The sequence below is a fragment of the Saccopteryx bilineata genome, chromosome 3 (genome assembly GCF_036850765.1).
Source record: "Saccopteryx bilineata isolate mSacBil1 chromosome 3, mSacBil1_pri_phased_curated, whole genome shotgun sequence".
Classification (NCBI taxonomy): Eukaryota; Metazoa; Chordata; class Mammalia; order Chiroptera; family Emballonuridae; genus Saccopteryx; species Saccopteryx bilineata.
This window is the reverse complement of record NC_089492.1, coordinates 125,396,646-125,415,543: the sequence shown is the minus strand read 5'-3', so window position 1 is coordinate 125,415,543 and position 18,898 is coordinate 125,396,646. Positions and strand designations below refer to the sequence as shown.

At 43.6% G+C, this 18,898-nt stretch overlaps 1 protein-coding gene across 1 annotated transcript in view; it reads right to left on the bottom strand.

Moving 5' to 3' along the window:
* ANTXR1 (ANTXR cell adhesion molecule 1) overlaps nt 1-18,898 on the bottom strand; it is a 243,937-nt gene that overhangs the window by 136,510 nt on the left and 88,529 nt on the right. Inside the window, exons 11-12 of the mRNA XM_066267299.1 lie at nt 6,463-6,532; nt 4,656-4,734 (exon numbers count right to left, since the gene is read on the bottom strand). Of these exons, the coding sequence (XP_066123396.1) occupies nt 4,656-4,734; nt 6,463-6,532 (149 nt within the window). The remainder of the gene's footprint in view (nt 1-4,655; nt 4,735-6,462; nt 6,533-18,898) is intronic.

Below are 18,898 nucleotides of genomic sequence, written 5' to 3'. Positions count from 1 at the left end.
TGCTACTACCCCACAGTTTTGATTACTATGGCCTTGTAGTATAGTTTGACATCAGGTAGAGTAATTCCTACAACTTTGTTCTTTCTCAAGATTGCTGAGGTTATTTGGGGCTTTTTGTGGTTCCATATAAAATTTTGGAATTTTTGTTCTAGGTCCATGAGATATGCCATTGGCATTTTATTAGGAATTGCATTGATTCTATCATTGGATTGGATTGTTTTGGATAGTATAGATATTTTAATGATGTTAATTCATTCTATCCTTGTACATGCTATATGCTTCCAGTTATTTGTATCTTCCTTAATTTCTTTAGTATCCTATAATTTTCTGAGTGCAGGTCTTTTACCTTCTTGGTTAAATTATTCCTATGTACCTTTCTTTGTTGTTATTGTAATAGTAAATGGGATTGTTCTCTTAATTTTTCTTTCTGATAGTTTATTATTGGTGTATAAAAATGTCACTGATTTGTAAACGCTAAATGTTGTATCCTTCTACTTTTCTTGAATTCATTTATTGGTTCTAGTAGTTTTTGGTGGAGTCTTTAGAGTTGGCTATACACAGTATCATGTCATCTGTAAATAATGACAATTTTACTTCCTCATTTCCAATATGGACACTTTTTTTTATTCAGTGAGAGAAGGGGAGGCAGAGAGACAGATTCCCACATGTGCCCCAACCAGGATTCACCTGGCAAGCCCAGTAGGGGGGTGCTCTGCCCATCTGGAGCATTGCTCTGTTGCTCAGAAACCAAGTTCTTAGCATTTGAGGTGGAGGCCATCGAGCCATCCTCAGGGCCCAAGGCCAACTTGCTCCAATTGAGCCATGGCTGCAGGAAGGGGAGAGAGAGAAAAGCGAAATGTGGAGGGGTGAAGAAGCAGATGGGCACTTCTCCTGTGTGCCCTGACTGGGAATCAAACCCAGGACATTCACACATGGGGCTGATGCTCTACCACTGAGCCAACAAGCCAGGGCCTCCAGTAGGATGCCTTTTATTCTTCTTGTCCGATTGTTGTGTAGAACTTCTAGTACTATGTTGAATGAGGGGTAAAAACAGATATCCCTGTCTCGTTCCTGATCTTAAGGGAAACACTTATAGTTTTTGCCCATTGAGTATGATGTTGGCTATGGGACTGTCATATATGGCCTTTATTATATTGAGGATGACCCCTCTATTCTCACTTTGCTGAGAGTTTTTTTTCTTTTTATCATAAATGTATTCTGGATTTTATCAAATGCTTTTTCTGCATCTATTGATATGATCATGTGATTTTTATCCTTCATTTTGTTTATGTGCTGTATCACATTTTTGTTGATTTATGAATATTATAGCAACCTTGAAACCCCAGAATAAATCCCACTTGATTATGGTATTTGCTGGTTCTGGTTTGTTAATATTTTGTTGAGGATTTTAGCGTGTATGTTCATCAGAAATATTAACCTATAATTTTTTCTCACTGTAATGTCTTTATCTGGTTTTGGAACTAGGATAATGCTGGCCTCGTTAAATGAGTTTGGAAGTCTTCCCTCCTCTTGAATATTTTGGAATAGTTTGAGAAAGCTAGGTGTCAATTCTTTTTGAATGTTTGGTAAAATTCTCCTTGGCGTCATTCTTGACTCTTCTCCTATCAAGTCCTGCATCCAATGTTTTGGGAAATTTATTAACTTTGTCTTCAAAATATAACTGATGCTGACCACTTCTCTCATCTCCACTGTGCCCTCCTGACTCAAGCCACCATCATCCTGGCTTAAAATATGATCATAACCCTCCTAACTAGTGACAGTTTTTTCATCCTTGTCTTCCCACAGACTGCTCCGGTAGCCAGAGTGATCTTTCAAATATAAATCTGATTATGTTGTGTCTCTGTGCAAAAGCTGAAGTTCTCATGAGCCTCTCCACTATCCATCTCTTTTACCTCCCTGCCACTGCTCTCCTCATTCTCGCTCTTCCAGTGACTGACCATCAGCCTTCTTGCTCATCCTTGACTGCAGCAGGTGTCTGGTCTTAGGGTCTAAGCACTGGGGCTCTCTGTTTGATATGTTCTTCCTCCAGTAGCCTCACAGTCAACTTCAAAGTCACTACTCAAATGCCACTCTCTCAATATATCTCTATTTACATTACACTCACTCAAGAAGTGCCAACTCCTTTTACTTTTTCATAGAATATATTATCTTTTAACATAGTGTACAATTCACTTGTTAGGTGTCTTATTTATTATCTGCCTTCTTTCCCTTCCCCCTCACCACTATACTGAGATTTCTTTCTTTCTTTTTTTTTTTTCCGAAGCTGGAAACGGGGAGAGACAGTCAGACAGACTCCCGCATGCGCCCAACCAGGATCCACCCGGCACGCCCACCAGGGGGGGATGCTCTGCCCCTCCGGGTCTTCGCTCTGCCACGACCAGAGCCACTCCAGTGCCCGGGGCAGAGGCCAAGGAGCCATCCCCAACGCCCGGGCCATCCCTGCTCCAGTGGAGCCTCAGCTGTGGGAGGGGAAGAGAGAGACAGAGAGGAAGGAGGGGGGAGGGGATGGAGAAGCAAATGGGCGCCTCTCCTGTGTGCCCTGGCCGGGAATCGAACCCGGGTCCCCCGCACGCCAGGCCGACGCTCCACCACTGAGCCAACCGGCCAGGGCCTATACAGAGATTTCTATCTGTTGTGTTCTCTGTGGTATCCCAGGTACCCAGGGCCATGCCTAGCGCACTGTGCATGATCAATGAATATTTGTTGAATAAATAAATAAATGGACCTGTATTTCAAATTTTAGGGTGGCTATAACTTTGTTGAAGACATACAGCATTCTCAAATGAAAGGGAAATAATGCAGAAGAGGTTATGAGGTGGTATTGATCGAGAGTTAATCAAACAGAAAGCTTCGTGACATGCACTCAAATGAAGATGTAAGGTGTAAGTGTAGGCTGGAGTGGGTTGGAAGACACAGAGGGACTTGACTGAGCTTTCTTTTCATTTTGCAGCACATTTGTAAGGCCACCATTTCTTCTTGGCTTAGATGCTCAGGACCTAAATTTGTAGTTCTGTTTCTGCCATACCACAGATTTGGTTCTGAGATGTTTCCCCTTCTCATTTCCCTGCCCTCATGGGCTCAAGGTCATGGCTCTTTCTCTGGTATGATCGGACAAAATGAGAACTACAGGCCCAAATTGTTGGATCATTCAGGGCAGGGAGGAATCTGGAATGAAGTTGTTAGATTTGGGGTATTTTAATCATTTCCTGCAGGTTGGCAGGATCCAAAAGGGTCGATTTCTAAAAGAATCAGGCAGGGTACATTGGAAGAAATTTCACTGCTTGTGCATACAGTTTTTATATTTGGTCTCCAGAAATGATGTCCTACTGACAGATCCTTGAGACATAGACATTTCTCAGACACTTCCATGTGACAACCTTACTCTCTTTGATCAAATAAAACTTTTCTGTGCCCATCGCACTGGCTTATGCAGCTCTCAAGAAAACTGGTTTGCTCCTGACACAGGATGAAGGCGTGTGGAAGCGGAGCAGAGGCAGGGGTTGGGAGGGAGTGCTCTCTGTCAAGAGGCCCCATTTCCTACTCATTTACTTTGCCTGCTTCAGAGCTGTCTGCCCCCCCCCCCCACCTGTGATGGTGTTAAGGACACAAACTCCAGTTACTGAGGTGTTTTAACAACATGTCCTACAAAGGCTAGCCAGGAATTTGATCATAGCGTCTGCCTAAGTTGACCATCAGGTCAAACCCATTAGTCTCTAGAATGATCTAAAGGAAAAAGTGCATTTGGCTGCTGAATCTGAATATTGAAAGGTTATCTTGGAAATGCTCAGGTCAAGGGCTGAGGTCTGCACACAGGCCAACCCAGCCCTGACAGCTCTGACGGGCTGACTCCTGAGATGCAGACTGGGCAGAAACAACGGCACAGGCTGGGCACTCCCAACCATAGCCTTGGAAGCACCAATCTAGGGCCCAACCCAGGGACTGTTTCAATGGGTCTGGCATGAGGCCAGGGCATCAGTGTTTTATAAAAGCTCTCCAGGTGATTTTATGTTTAGCCAGAAAAAAAACTACCTGACAGAAGGATCCAGAGAAGGGGCATCTGAGCTGTTGGCAGGGGGATGCAGTTCCGACGGCTGCCTCCCCCATCTCTGTGGCGCGGGGTCCTGCCCCCTCTTCCCTGCTTCACCAATTTCCCATTGTCTCCTGAATTGTTCCCAGAACCACGTAAACAAGCTGCAATTTCTCCCATTCTAAATAAAAGACTGTCTTCATACATTTTTCTTCATTTACTGACCCATTTTCTCATACCCCTTTAGAGAAAAACTCCCTCAAACGTGCTTTCTGTCTATGCTATTCAGTTTCTCTCAGTGCATTTTCTCTTAAACCCGCTGTGTCCAGACATCCGTCCTCACTATTGCACAGACACTGGCCTGCCTTGCCATCTGGTCTTGCTGGTATGTTCAGGTCGCACCCACAGTCACAGATGTGGGGAGCCTGGAGAAGCGGACATAGGCATTCAGATGCACCCTGGGGCGCAGCACCCTCCCCACCTTGCAACCCAGAGTTGGCCCAGTAGGGTCAGGACAACAGTAGTGAACAGAATGCAAGCCAGACAACTTTCCCGGAAGATGGGAATGACAATGAGGCCTTTGGTAAAAGGAATGGTGATGACTTACACAGTGTGTGGTGGTGATGATGACAGAACTGGAGATGAAAGACAGGCCATCGTTCATGCTGACCTGGAGTGCGGCTTTCCTGAAAAGACAACAAGGATCCAGAGATACTCAGCATAGTGTGCTAGGGCCTTAGAGATGGACACACTGGTCCCCTGTGGGCTCTGCTCATGAGTGCTCTTGGGAGTTTTGTCTCTCCCCCTGGGGGCCTGGACTGTCTCCTTTGTGAAATGTGGAGCAGGGTGTCTAGGGCCCCTCCACCTCTAACACTCTCAGGGAGATGTCAGGATATACTTGGCTGGCATATAAGGCAATGCATTCAGCCCTTCTTGCATTGTGGAAAATTGTGTTGAAAAGGCAAGGTCTGCTTTCACTTAATTTATTTATCACAATGTAGTAAGATGAAGGATTCTTTAAAAATGGTCCAAATCAGTGGAGCTAAACTGATCAAGCTATAAACTTAATGTTCTGTTGTTGTTATCTGAATTCAAAGTGATCTGATTCTCATAGGGGCAACTTTGTGACTATCTAGCAGTCAAAGGGGTGCAGGAATAGAGGAGCTCATTTGCCTTCTACCTCTTCCCATCTCTATGAGACTCACTCATGAGCTTGTGTTTTGCTTGCATTTTGCAGGATGCACACAGGGGTAGTTTGGAACCAGTGGAATCACAGGCCAATGTTAGGCAATCAGAGTTGGAGGCTTACAATTTGAACAAGTGATTGGAAGCAGAATTCAGATTAAACAGTTTAGCATTTTTCCTTAAAGCCACCATTCTTTCTTCAGCCTGTTATAGACATGTTCACAGAGAAGTTAGTTTGTCTTCTCTCAGAAACATTGCTTCTCTGGTTCCCCACATAATTCTTTTTCTGCCCAGCATGCTAATTCTCTTTTTTCCTGGTGATTATTTTTTGGTCGTGTTCACTGGCATTTATTATAGTTGTACCGCCAGGACATTTCTCCTATAGTTAGTGCAGGAAGCCTCATGTAATCTGAGTGAATACTGTAAGCTCTGTAGAGATGCAGAGGAAGGGGCACTGAGCTTGGCCTTGGATGATCTGAATCTGAGCCTTGAACAATCTGTGGACCCAGTCAGCTTTTTTAGGCTTCTTATCTCTAACAGGTGATACTCCTCTGGCTGGGCAATTATAATGGCAGGGTAGGGTAATGTGTGTGAGAGTGCTTTGGGGAGTATGAGAGCTTCCTGGAAATGAGATGTTTGTGATTAACCCTTTGAGTAGTACGAACATTCATGTATGTCTTTGTGCCTCCTGACTATCCAGAGTATGATCGACTTGTTTTTAAAAGTATAAGGCAACATTAAAAAAAAGGTAAATGTATGTTCTTCTTGTTTCCATAAATTGGTTATCAAACAAACATGATTTTAAGTTGATAAAACTGTAACTGGGACAAATTTCATTTTTTGAAAAAAAACAAAAACAAAATCACCTCACACCTGGAGGTCAGCGAGCATGAAAAAAAACCTCAGAGGGTTAAGCAAGACAGTCCTTGGTTTGAGCCCAACCAAACTCTTCCATTTATTGCTGTGTGGCCTTGGGCAAGCTGCTAAACTTCTCTCAGCCACAGATTCTGCATCTGAAACTAGGAAGAGTTTCTCCTGTCGGGAACTTGGGAGGATGAAGTGAGATTGCCTTTGTAAAACATTTACCCTGGAGCCTGGCTCACTGTGTCGCTCATCATCATTACCTGGAGGAGTCTAGAGAAAAGCCCTATTTTGACATTTCTTTCTTTTCCCTTTGTCCCCTCTACCTCCTCTCTCCTCCCTAAGGTTCAGTTGCTGGTGGAACTTACATGCCAACTTCCTTTAAGATAGGTGCTGGACACAGCAAATAAGTATCTTCCACAGCAAAGGGCTTCTCATCTGTAAAAAGGAAGTCACTGGATTAAGAGGTGTGAGGCAAGTTTATGACTTCAAATTCAGTGACTCCTAAAGGCCATCAGCCAAGTCCTGGGAGACACTAGAAAAGCAATAACCCTTTGAAACAGAAACCCGTCTTGAGCTGTAAAATTCACTGGCATGAACTCAAGAGCTCCTGCCTGAATGCTGACCCTGATCCCGGCCATCCAGTTGAGTCAATCAGTGAGTGAACAGAGACCAAATTCTTACCATAGACCAGGCATAACTGAGGAGAAATAAGATAATATTAGACAGGTTCTCAGGGAGCTTCGGGTCTAAGACCAGTTTCAGAGAAAAGCTATATTCACAGGAAAAGTTTACTGACAGACACAAGAAGTAGCTAAGACAAAACAGCATTTGGCTTTAGGCGACAGAGAGCGCCCTTCAGATGGATGACGTGGTGAAGACACAGGGAACAGAACATTTGAGCTATGCCTCAGGGGAGAGACAGGAAGAGGCATTTCTGGTGGGTGGAATGGCAGGAGCAAAGACAGAGCAAACCAAGGTGAGTTTCAGGGTAGGACATAAATAGAATTTGAAAAGATCAGTATAGGAAGAAGTTCAGTCCAAGTTATTTGTGTTAGACTGAGGGACTTGGACATAGGTCTCTTAGAAAAGAATATTGCAGGTTTGGGGAAAACAAACTCAAAGAGATGAATTTTAGTTTTAGCAGATAGAGCTGAGAAAGATGGATTAGAGCGGGGGCACCTTGGAGGCAGGGACATTCTTGCTCTCATCCTGGGAGAAAGAAGCTGCTTTAATAAAGAACTCCTTAAGCACTTTATTGTGTCCCAGATTCTGGGGCCAGAAGCAGGGTTGAAGAGTTACTAAACTTAGAATATAGTAGTCATTTCTTTACATATCATATGGATTATGTGAATATGGAACTATTATACACACACACACACACACACACACAGAATACAGTATACACACAAATGCATTATATTCCAACATTTATTGGGAGCTTACTCTGTTCAAAAAACAGTGACAGGATTTGTAGATGATACAAAGATGAAAAATATGTGTCCCTCCATCAAGCTGTGAATACAAATGCATTGGAAGATAGAAAGAATATATGTATATAGTTGCAAGGCGATATTCTACTATTAGCATTTCTTGTGAAACTGATGCCTCTTAATGACATTTAAATGCTGCTGACACCAAACACTTGTCCGACTGGATATTAGAAAGCCCATGCTTTCCATGCTTGGATTTAAGGAGCAGAGACACCTGGGGTGGGAATTAAAGACACATTCGAGTGCTAAGCACTGTGTCCTCATGAAAGGAAGAGGAAGAAAATGGTCAGTCACAGTCTCCTCCTGAGGGTTAAGAAAATGATCAGTATAAAAACTTGGGAAACTTCCTGGATGTCATCCATCCATCCATCCTATCCATCCTATCCATCCATCCAAAAAATATTTACTTAAGTACTACTACTATCTGCTAAAAATGCAGTTTGAGAAAAGAAACATGGCCTCTCTTTTCATGGATCTTATAGGAGTTGTATGGGAGATAGTTCTTTAACAGATTTTTATTAAAATATACTGTATTCTCTTGAATGTCCATCATGTGCCAGACATTGTGCTAGGCCTCACACTTAATAAAAGAGATGAATCACTTCACTCAAGGCCTGGACATGTTAGCAAACACACACATGACTATGGAATTGTAATTGCGGTGATAAGAGGAGGAGGAGGGCCAGCTCTCATCACAGGAAAGGCTGCAGGAGCGGAAACCTGAAGGTGGGGTGGAGAGGCGTGGGAGAGAGGCGACTCTGCAAAGATCCTGAGTGGGAAGGCGCCAACCCCTGGAGAACTAAAAGAGGACCAACAAGGCTGTTGAATTTGAGCCGATGGCTCAACATGAGGCTAGAAAAGGAGGCAGGGCCAGGTGACCAAGGCCTTGTAGACCATGGTGGGGCTTAGGGAATTCCTCCTAAAAGCACCAGGAAGTTACTGGAGGTTTCCTCAAATTTAGAATTAGCATTGGTGGATGGCAGAACGTTGCCAGAATAGTGAGAGTGTGTTGAGTAAAATTAAGAATTTTAGGATGACAGTGGTGGGTCACCCATGTGCCTGAATTGAGCATTATTTTCAAGACGTTTTCTCATCTGTGATGACAATAATGACAGTGACATTCCCCGGGGCAGGCTGCGTGTAGGTGCTAAGTGCTTCACATATATCACCTGACCAAATTTAACCTTCTGGAGTGCTGTCAGGGAAGAATATTTTCTCCTTCATTTTAAAGGTGAAGAACAGACGTAGAAAGATGAGGAAACTTGCGCAGTGTTACAAAGGGGAACTTGGACCCATATCCAGGCCAACTGGTTGTCAACTCTTTATAAGATCCATCTGTGCTTTATCTCCTTTTCACAAAAACCTGGTGAACTAAGGTTTATTAGGCTTATTCTCCATATGCAAAAGGAGGTTCAGGGAGGCAACAATGATCCATGGCAGCAAAGCCAGGTATAGGCAAAGCCAGGACTAGAACGGAATTCTCACTATTCCTTCCGCGCCAAGAGCCTCTCCATTCCAGGAAACGCTTGTATTGGAGAATAAACCGAAACTGGGACAGGCATGGCTGACTAGAACCTACATTTGCTTTCTTTTGGCCATGGCTTACCCTGCTGTGCGTGAACTAGTTAGACTTGGGAGTGCAGCTAGCTGCCCACGGGCCGCCACAGGGCGCCACCACAGGCCTGGGACTCCTGGCTGCGTTCTGTGGGGAGAGCTGGGTCACATTGAGGAGCGCCTCCGAGTCAGGACAGTGCAGCACTATGCCAGGGAGACCCCGGGGCCTGGCGTGCCCAAGTGCTGTGTAAGCACCCGGACTCACTTCCGGGGCTTTCTCTGTACACCCCCTCCATTCCCTCCAGCCCGACTGCAAAGGAGAAAGGACAGATTGGCCTAGTCAAGTAGACATTTCTCTTTCTCCCTCCTTTCATTTTCCTTTCGTGCCTGGGAGTCCAGATATTTCTGGAGCAATGCAGAGGAAAACCTGGCTGGGACGACAGAGGGCTCTGCAGAGGCCCAACACAGCCTGCCATCAGTTTATCAGCCTCCGAGGCTGCGGGCCCGCTCTGGGGAGCTGGCATTTTCTGTTTGGAGAAAGATTGTTTGGTTTGGAGCCTGTTTTCACTTTACCACAAAAATAGTGACTTTTTCCCCCCTTCTCTCTAAACAAAGGAGGGCCATTTGGTTTCCATAACACAGATCATCTGACTCCTTCCTGGAACGTCCATTTGGGAAGCAGGGCACAAAGCCTTCTTCCTCGGTGGGGCCACGTTTGGTTCAGGGGCCAGGCCAACCTTGCTGCCACCTCTGCCAAAGCCAGTGGTGTTGTGATGTTTATGGGGCCCTGATCCACTCCAAGGACTGCAGAGGCCTGAGCTCCTCTGTCCGCCCAGCAGCCAATTCAGTGCGCATGTGCACTGAGTGGGCAGGGGAAGCAGGGACTGAGGGCTACGACCAGCAGCTTGGCTTGTTTGCAACTGGGAGAAAACTAGGGAGGGGAAAAAGTTTGAAACCAGAAGTTAAGAAAATTTTTAGATGATGTGTAAATATAAATTTCTTTGTTTTTTACCAAAGATATTCAGAATTCAGTGCATACCCATGACAGGTTAATCCAAAGTATTTGTTTATAAGACTCTGATAATCAAAACAAAAGCTTGATTTAAATAGAGATTTGGGGAGCAGTGAATGTTATTATGGCAAACCACCAAGCACCCCAAGCTTGAGAGCTGGGCATCCCTGAGGAATACAGAAGTCACAAAACAGGGCAGGGTAGACTTCAAAGTCAAGCAAATCCAGGTTCAAATCCCAGGTCACTAGTGAGTGACTGGGGTCAAGTTCTTCCTCTGTAAATGGTGGTGATGACATCATTGCATGGGGTTGTGTGGGGAGTAAATAAGACTGTGTAAAAGTACAAACCACAATCTTTGGCACTTAATAAACATTCAGTAAGACTTTCCACATTATTACACAAGCATCTATACCTTTAAAATAGTCTATGTGAATGTGTGCTTTAAAATCAGAGGAAAACTCTGATTGCTTAATTACATTGTTCTATCAAACTAACATCTTTTTTGACTTTATGTATTCCTGGGAAAATAAGACGTTTTACACATATGCACACTTATATCCATATCTATATCTATCTATATCATCATCTATATCTATAGTGGTTTTGTCTCATACTATATACCCATGGTTTTATTTGACATTATTATATTTTATTATTTACAACTTGTGAAACTCAAGCTCTGAGAGGTTAGTTAATTGAGTCGGTAGTGAATGTCAGAGCTGGAATTCAAATCCAGGTTTTGTTGAAATGATTTGCCCAGGGTCCAGCCATATAGTTTTTTTTTTTTTACAGATGTTTAAACTAGTTAGCATTTTATATTGTCATAATCTCACATCTTGTTTTCTGATGTAGCCTGAATTACCCTAGAGCCGAGTCTGTTTCTACCTGACCACTTTGGAGGCAAATAGTCAAGACTTTCCAAGGGCCAAGTGGGATAAGAGTAGAAGTCATGTCTCCCATGAGAGGGGACCAAAGTTGAAAAGCTCTGTGATGAATGAGGTTCAGGTCCTGATCTATTATAATGGACCCATGCTCCAAACCATGCAGTCAAATGTGTACATTCCTAGGTTTTGACCTTAGATCAATGTAGTTCTTTTCAGACTGTTAATGAAATTCCAGAATTCTTCACTGCACTTGGTGACTGTCTAATGGATTTGGGATAAAATCAGGATTAAAATTCATTAGCCAACTCAAACTCCAATCACAGTGAACTCTTTTATAGGGTTGATTAAATAATTCAAATACTGTCCAAGTCTTGGCAATCTTTTCTTGATATAAATATTTATTTCTGACCAAAAGGAAAAGAAAAATAACCCTTAGTCTTATCTGAGGGAGCTCGTTGAAACCCTCCAAAAGCTGATGTAAGGTCCAAAGCTGAGTTTACATTCCTACTGTGAACAAAATAGTGGCGGTTAGGGACTAAATGAGTTCACCCTGCTCTTTCTCTCAACCTCCCCTGGGTCGAGGGAGCATTTTTATGGCATCCCTGAGCCAAGTATAACTGTTCAGCACCAAATTATCAGCTGGTTTGGGAATGCGTCTCTGAATGAAAGCAGACAGACTAGAGTTAGGCTGCATGTTTCTACCTTTTTACTGACTTCAAAAGTAGTCGGCTTAAAAAAAAAGTTAGGCTTTTCAAATATTATGCAAAATCCTGAAATAAAATGATATTCAGGCCCTGGCTGGTTGGCTCGGTGGTGTGTCAGCCTGGCGTGTGGGTGTCCTGGGTTCGATTCCCGGTCAAGGCACACAGGAGAAATAATCATCTGCTTCTCCACCCCCCCCCTCTTTTTTCCCCTCCTGCAGTCACAGCTCCATTGGTTTGAGCGCATGACTCCTGGCGCTGAGGATGGCTCCACGGAGCCTTTGTCTCAGGTGCTAAAAAGGTAGCTCAGTTTCAAGCATGGCCCCAGATGGGCAGAGCATCGGCCCCAGATGAGGGTGTGGACCCCAGTTGGGGTGCATGTGGGAGTCTATCTCCTCTCCTCTCACTTGGAAAAAGAAGAAAAGAAATGGTATTCAGGAGGACTTGGCCAACAGGTTCCAGGTAAGTTCTCTGGCCTATACCTATTTTACCAGTTCCTGTTTGTTTTGGAGTCAGAGATACATCCGCTGGTTTCCCTCCCTGTTCTCTGGGTCAGGTTGGAGAAGGATGAAGAACAATGAGTACATTAAGAGCCTGGGCTCTGGAGTCCCATCATAGCTCTACCACCCATTGGCTACGTAACTCTGTCCATAACCCAGAGTTCTCACCTAGAAGGTGGGAATAATACTGATTTCATAGGTGGTTGTAAATTTTAATAAGGTGACATGATTAAATGCTCAACACTTTGCACTTGACGTAAGTCGACTGTTCTTACCAAAGTAGGGTATGGCTGGGTTCATCATTGGAAGCACCTGTAAAACATAAGGTGTGTGAATGTGTGTGCAAACTGAGTAGGTCTTGCAAATTATCACCTGGGTTGTGTCAGGGCTCCATGGTACAGTTGTGATAATAAGAAAGTCATTTATCCAAAAAAGGACCTGTGGACATGTATGTAGTGCAGTGCTTCTCCAATGGGGGCGATTTTGTTCCTCAAGGGACAACTGGCAATGTCTGAGACAGCTTTGGTTGTCAAACTGGGGGAGGAGTGCTACTGACGTTCAGTGAGTAGAGACCAGGGATAGTGTTGAATATCCCTCCATGCACGGGGCATCCTTCTCTCCCCAGCAAACCATTATCTGGCCCAAAGTGTCCAGTGCTGAGGTTAGAAATCCTAATATAAGGGTCTTATATCTTTCTTTGGCCCTTTGTAAAGCACCCTATAATATTATGTGTTGGTTTTGTACTGGTAGAATGTTCAGGAAAACTTAGAGGTTTTATAGGATGATGGGTAGAGGAGGGAGAGAACAGGAGAGCTCAAGGGCCATTGGAAGACACCTGGTTGGAGTAAGGAAGAAAGTGTTTCTTGATCAATTCCTCCCGTGGGCTTTGATGGTCCAGGTTTGCCTAGACAGGAGGCATACCACCTGAGTCACTCTGCCCGGTGGGGCTTTGTGACTGACACAGGGCTCTCCAGAAGTGTGGCCTAGATTGCTGCTGAGGTTCTGAGCTGCTGTAGGTGGGAAGGCTGAAAAGTCCGAGCACCTTACCTACAAACAGCAATAGAGGACTCATCTGAGGGCAGTATTTGAAGAAAATGAAGTGGGTTATCTTGGATCTTGGTCACTGTGTACATGAAGATCAAGGTTACACCGTGGCCCCAGGAGTGAAAGGATGAGGTGAGGGACCACAAGTCCATTCCTGAGGAGTGCAGCATGGGCTCCAGCAGCCCTGCCGTCTCTGGGTTGTCCTCTTGGGGCTTACATATCCTCCAGTCCCACAGAAGGTTGTGACCACGATGGTGCTGGGCACACAAGCTTTTAGAACTCGCCCTCAGTACAGCTAATCTGGGATCTCATAGTTACTGTTATTTTTATGAATTATACAAGTAATAAATGTTTAGTGTGAGAAGTCAAAGAAAAGCAGAGAAGTATACAAAAAGAAATGAAAATCCTTGTTAATCCTAACTTCCAGTGATAACATTGATAATGCTTTGGGGTACACTATTCAGGTTTTTTGTTTTGTTTTACATACTTGGAATCACATTACACAAAATGTCATGGTACTTGGCAACCATCGCTATCGGATGTTATAGGGGCAGTTTTAGGTACTGCAAGGAAACTAATGAAGGTAAATGGGGCTCAGGACTCTTGCAAAATACTTGATCCTCTCAATAAATCCACACCAAAAAATTCCTGACTGTTGACATTTATAAAACTTAAAAATTATCTTCTAAGCAAGGCATCAACCTTTAAAAGTTTTGTAAGCATGAGGTCAGAATAAGTGGTGTACTTAAGACAGCTGCAATTCACTAAGAATCAATATTTTTTTAAAGCTTTGTTTTTACTTGGTTGAAGACAATTTAGGATTCATGCACACGGTATGTGTCTCTTGATATAAACTCTTGCAGCTGTGCTCAATTAGGTTTGGAAGGATTTTACCTTTGGAATTAGGATTGAGGAGCAAATCTACAAAAATGGCTAAAGCCTTCTACAGTCACGGTCGTGAACTAGGTGAATGCTCTTAAAGAACATAAACCTACACAGACACTAAGAGGAGAGGGTGGACAGAGACCCCATCTCCCCACGAGTATCAGTGGATGTCCCTGAGCTGCTGTGGTACGCACGTTAGGGGCCAGAGCTGAACTGCACAGGAGAGAAATCGACACTAGATCCCTTTTTCTTCTATTCCCTCACAGCACCAACTTTTCATCTAAACGAATGTTGAACAAATATTTAAAGAATGTCAGTTATAAGGTGGCATAGATTATTAACCGGTCTGGGCTGGGGTTCCCATGAATCTGGCCCATCTCGGTGTCAATCACTTTCTCCTTCATCATCCTCTTGAAGGGATAAAGAAGCAGTATTACATGAGAAAGAGACTGGTCCATGAAAGTCCAGCCACGTGGTGGAGAAGTAGAGGGGGTCCACCTTTTCCAATCAGGACAGCGGGGCTGGGGGAAATGCACAAGCAAATCCCTCCTCCCACCACACCCAAACAAGTGCACTGCTTGCTAGAGCCCACCTGCAGCTTACAGTTTTCACCTGGAGGCAGCTGCATGCTTGACAGAGCAGGGGCAACGTCAAGGCTGGCCATCTACCAGGCACTGCTGCAGCTCCCTTTAAACTGTGTAAACTCCCCCTCCCCCTGGAAGAACCTCTTTTGCCTCCCAGTGAAAATCTTCACCGCCTAATTACATCTGGTGGCAACTCCCCTTTCAGGCTGACTCCTTCCCAGATCACTGGGGCTTTTGTCTGATAAATCAGAACTGTAATACACTTCCACTCATCTATAATTTTGTTCATACCTGAAGGATGGGAACATGCACTAACACAATCTCATCTAGGAGCCACTTCAGAAATGACTAGGAAAAGCCGAGCTCCCTCTGAAAACAGAGGCTGAGGGGAATCACCACCAGTATATAAGAAGCACCTGAAGTTAAAGAAAGAGGGGCCACTCAGAAGAAGAGCGCTACCTGTGGTCCTACATAAAGTCAGTGTGGGCTGCGGCTCTTCCTTCCCTAGCCCAGGGCCTATTTGTTGAATATGGGTTCAAGTTTTTACTCCAATGTGCTCTGTGTCTTTGGGCAAATAGCCAAATCTTTGTGAGCTGAGGTTCCTGCCCACAATATAAGGGAGGCTGATGGGGACTAGTGCTCAAAGTGAAATGAATATTTGGGGTCAGGGGACCCAAGAATCTGTGGGGAACTGTGGGGTATTTTGGAAGCAATGTAGAGAAGAGGTCAAAAGCCTCAGGAGTAGACCACTATGGGTTCAAATGGCTTCTACCTCTGGCCATCTGGGTAACCTTGGGCACTTCAACTCTCTGAGTTTCAGTTCCCTTGTCAGCAAAACAAGGATACAAGTAACTCCTCCTTTACAGGGCTGCTGCGAGGATGGAATGGGATAGGTGGGAGAGGGCACAGGTAGGTGCCTGTCAACCAGAGGCTGACATCACTGGGACAAAGCTCCCTGGGGATTCTGATGTGCAGCTCAATTAAGAACCACAAAAGAAGATGCTCCATTGTATCTCTTCATTCTGAGTTGCACAAAGTAATATTCCATCATCTTCATATGACATCAGGCTCCCAGGGAGGCACCCAAATTGCACCAAGTGCTTTTGACCAATAGCTGCAACATTCCAACCAGTGAGAAAAGAAACAATAAGTTTTTGTTTGGGAAATTTTATGTTCTTCCCTCTGCCTCCCTTCCCCTCTGCCACCATGGTTGCACTTCAATGATCTCCTCAGGGTGCCCATTGTGGGCCAGGCCCGGATGTTTTCTAAGATATAGTTTCTGGGTAATGGAACAGATTTTTGAAAACAGACTGGGACTTTTTTCTACATTCGAGTGAGTGTTACCTCTCGTCCCCCTGGGAAGCTGAGCCCCTCTTTGGAACTCCTAGACCTGCCTTCATGATTAATGTTCAGTCTGAAAAAATATCTTCAAAGGGGGCAAAGTTTCATCCTTTGAGAGCAAACAAAAAGTTAACCAGAGCCATGCTTAGTGAATACGGTTGGAGGTCAAGCTGAGAAATAAAATTTTACATCAAAAAAAGAAGAATGTCTATAAATCCCGGAAACTGATTTCTCACATGGTTTATAAATTGAATTTGAGTGATTTTGTTAAAAACCAATTTCTTTTGTTTATGGTCACACATCATATGTCTCCACACACACCAGGAGAGTCTAGCATGGTTTTCATTACTGCATGAGTAAAAGGTCCATTTAAAAAATCGACGGTTCATTAAAATGGATCATTTCTCAGCTCATACCCCAGTGTCTCCTCTTTAGTCTTCTAATCTCTCCACAAATGGATTTCCAATTGAAAGAGGACCTTTTCTTGGCACAATACCCTGAATACTGGAGTAGGAAAAAGTGCAGCCAGAATAAATAAAGCTTGTGAGGAGATTTCCAAGATATTTTCTTGGCTAGGAGTGAGTTCAGCCTGGTCATTGGGGAACCAACCAAATGCTAACTTAAGAGGTAGGCTAGGCCTAAATAATTAACAAAAAATTTAAAATTAAAATTTTAAATAATTTTTGTGGGTTTTTTTTTCTTATTACACAAGGGCACCTGATTGTTGAAAGCTTAGAAAATATAGATGGAAAGAAGAAAGTAAAAATTAAAGAGTGGCCTCATTCAGAGGTAACTACTATTAACAAGTGTTTTCAAACTTATTTTTAACACGTAAAGCTACATCATTAACATTTTCTCACACTAGTAATTATTCATCTTTCTCATGTTATCTAATTGTTTAGGAGTAAAGTATAATTTATGTAACAAATTATCTACTGTTAAACATTTGTTGTTACCCTTTAGATGTTTTGGTTTCTTCCTCCCTCCCTACCGTCCTGCCTTCTTCCCCTTCCTTTTTTCCTTCCTTCCTCTCTTTCATACTCCTCTCCTTTTGCTATCATAAGCAATATGATGAACATCTTGTAACCAAGTCTTTGTAAACATTCCCAATCATTTCCTTTTGAAGTTGAAATTGAAATTCTGGGTCAAAATGTATAAAAGCAGTTGATTCATTTTAAGAATCGACTTCCAGGCCCTGGTCGGTTGGCTCAGTGGTAGAGCGTTGGCCTGGCATGTGTAAGTCCTGGGTTCGATTCCTGGCCAAAGCACACAGGAGAGGCGCCCATCTGCTTCTCCACCCCTCCCCCTCTCCTTCCTCTCTGTCTCTCTCTTCCCCTCCAGCAGCCGAGGCTCCATTGGAGCAAAGTTGGCCTGGGCACTGAGGATGGCTCCATGGCCTCCACCTCAGGCGCCTGAATGGCTCCGATTTCAGCGGAGCAACTCCCCAGAGGGGCCGAGCATCGCTCCCTGGTGGGCATGCTGGGTGGATCCTGGTCCAGCACATGCGGGAGTTTGTCTGCCTGCTCCCCCCTCCACTTCTCACTTCAGAAAAATACAAAAAAAAAAAAAAAAAGAACTGACTTCCAAAAGATTTAATAGTCTCTCACTAATGAATAAAAACACTTGTTCCCCCATATCTTCTTAAGCTATGCTGGGCATTGTATTTTTTTAATCTGTCAGATTATTTTAATTTGCCTTTCCTTGGTTATAGTAGCATTTTTTATATGTGTATTGATCATTATTTTTCTCATAAATTTCCTTTTCATATCTTTTACCATTGATGTGGTCACTTTTTTTTTTTTTTTACTGATTTTTAGAGCTGTTTATATATGAAGGTTATTGGCCTTTTGTTTGCTGCATGTCTAATCAATAATTTGCCAGTGTTCTGCTACCCTTTAGACTTTGTAAGGAGGATAATAGGAAAATTTGAAGAATATGCACTCAAACTATCCAATGTTTCCTTTATGGTATCTCCCTTCAGTGTTATGCTTAAAAAGTCTTTCTCCACTGGTAAATTATGTAAATATTTTTGTTTCCTTCTAGAACTTTTATAGTTTCATGTTCACATTTAAATTTGTCATCTGGAATTTGTTGATTTAAGGTGTAAGATAAAAATGAACTTAATTGTTTTTCCAAATGGTTAGCCAGTTGTTTCAACATTTCTTGAATAATATACTCTTTCCCCTCGATTAGAAAAGTTACTTTATTTTATACTAAATTAACATAAGTGTTGTTTGGCTCTGTTTATGGGCTTTGCTTTTCCTGTTCCAATGCTTACTTTGCCTTTTGTGGCAGCAGCCATTCATTGTTTCAATTACTTCTTTTTTTTTTTTTTTTTAAATTCTCTGGACTTTGCTTAAGTTGGAAAGGGGAGGCAGTCAGACAGACTCCCTCATCTGCCCCACCGGGATCCACCCGGCATGCCCACCAGGGGGCGATGCTCTGCCGCAATCAGAGCCATTCTAGCGCCTGAGGCAGAGGCCACATAGCCATCCTCAGTGCCCGGGCAAGCTTCGCTCCAAAGGAGCCTTGGCTGCGGGAGGGGAAGAGAGAGACAGAGAGGAAGGAGAGGGGGAAGGGTGGAGGAGCAGATGGGCACTTCTCCTGTGTGCCCTGGCCGGGAATCGAACCCGGGACTCCCGCATGCCAGGCCGACGCTCTACCACTGAGCCAACCAGCCAGGGCCTCAATTCTTCTTATAAATCTTAAAATTGGCTAGGGATTTATTTTATACATCTTCAAATTGGTTAGGGCATGTTTCCACATTTTTCTTGGCTATTTTTATATGTTTATTATTCCTTATAAA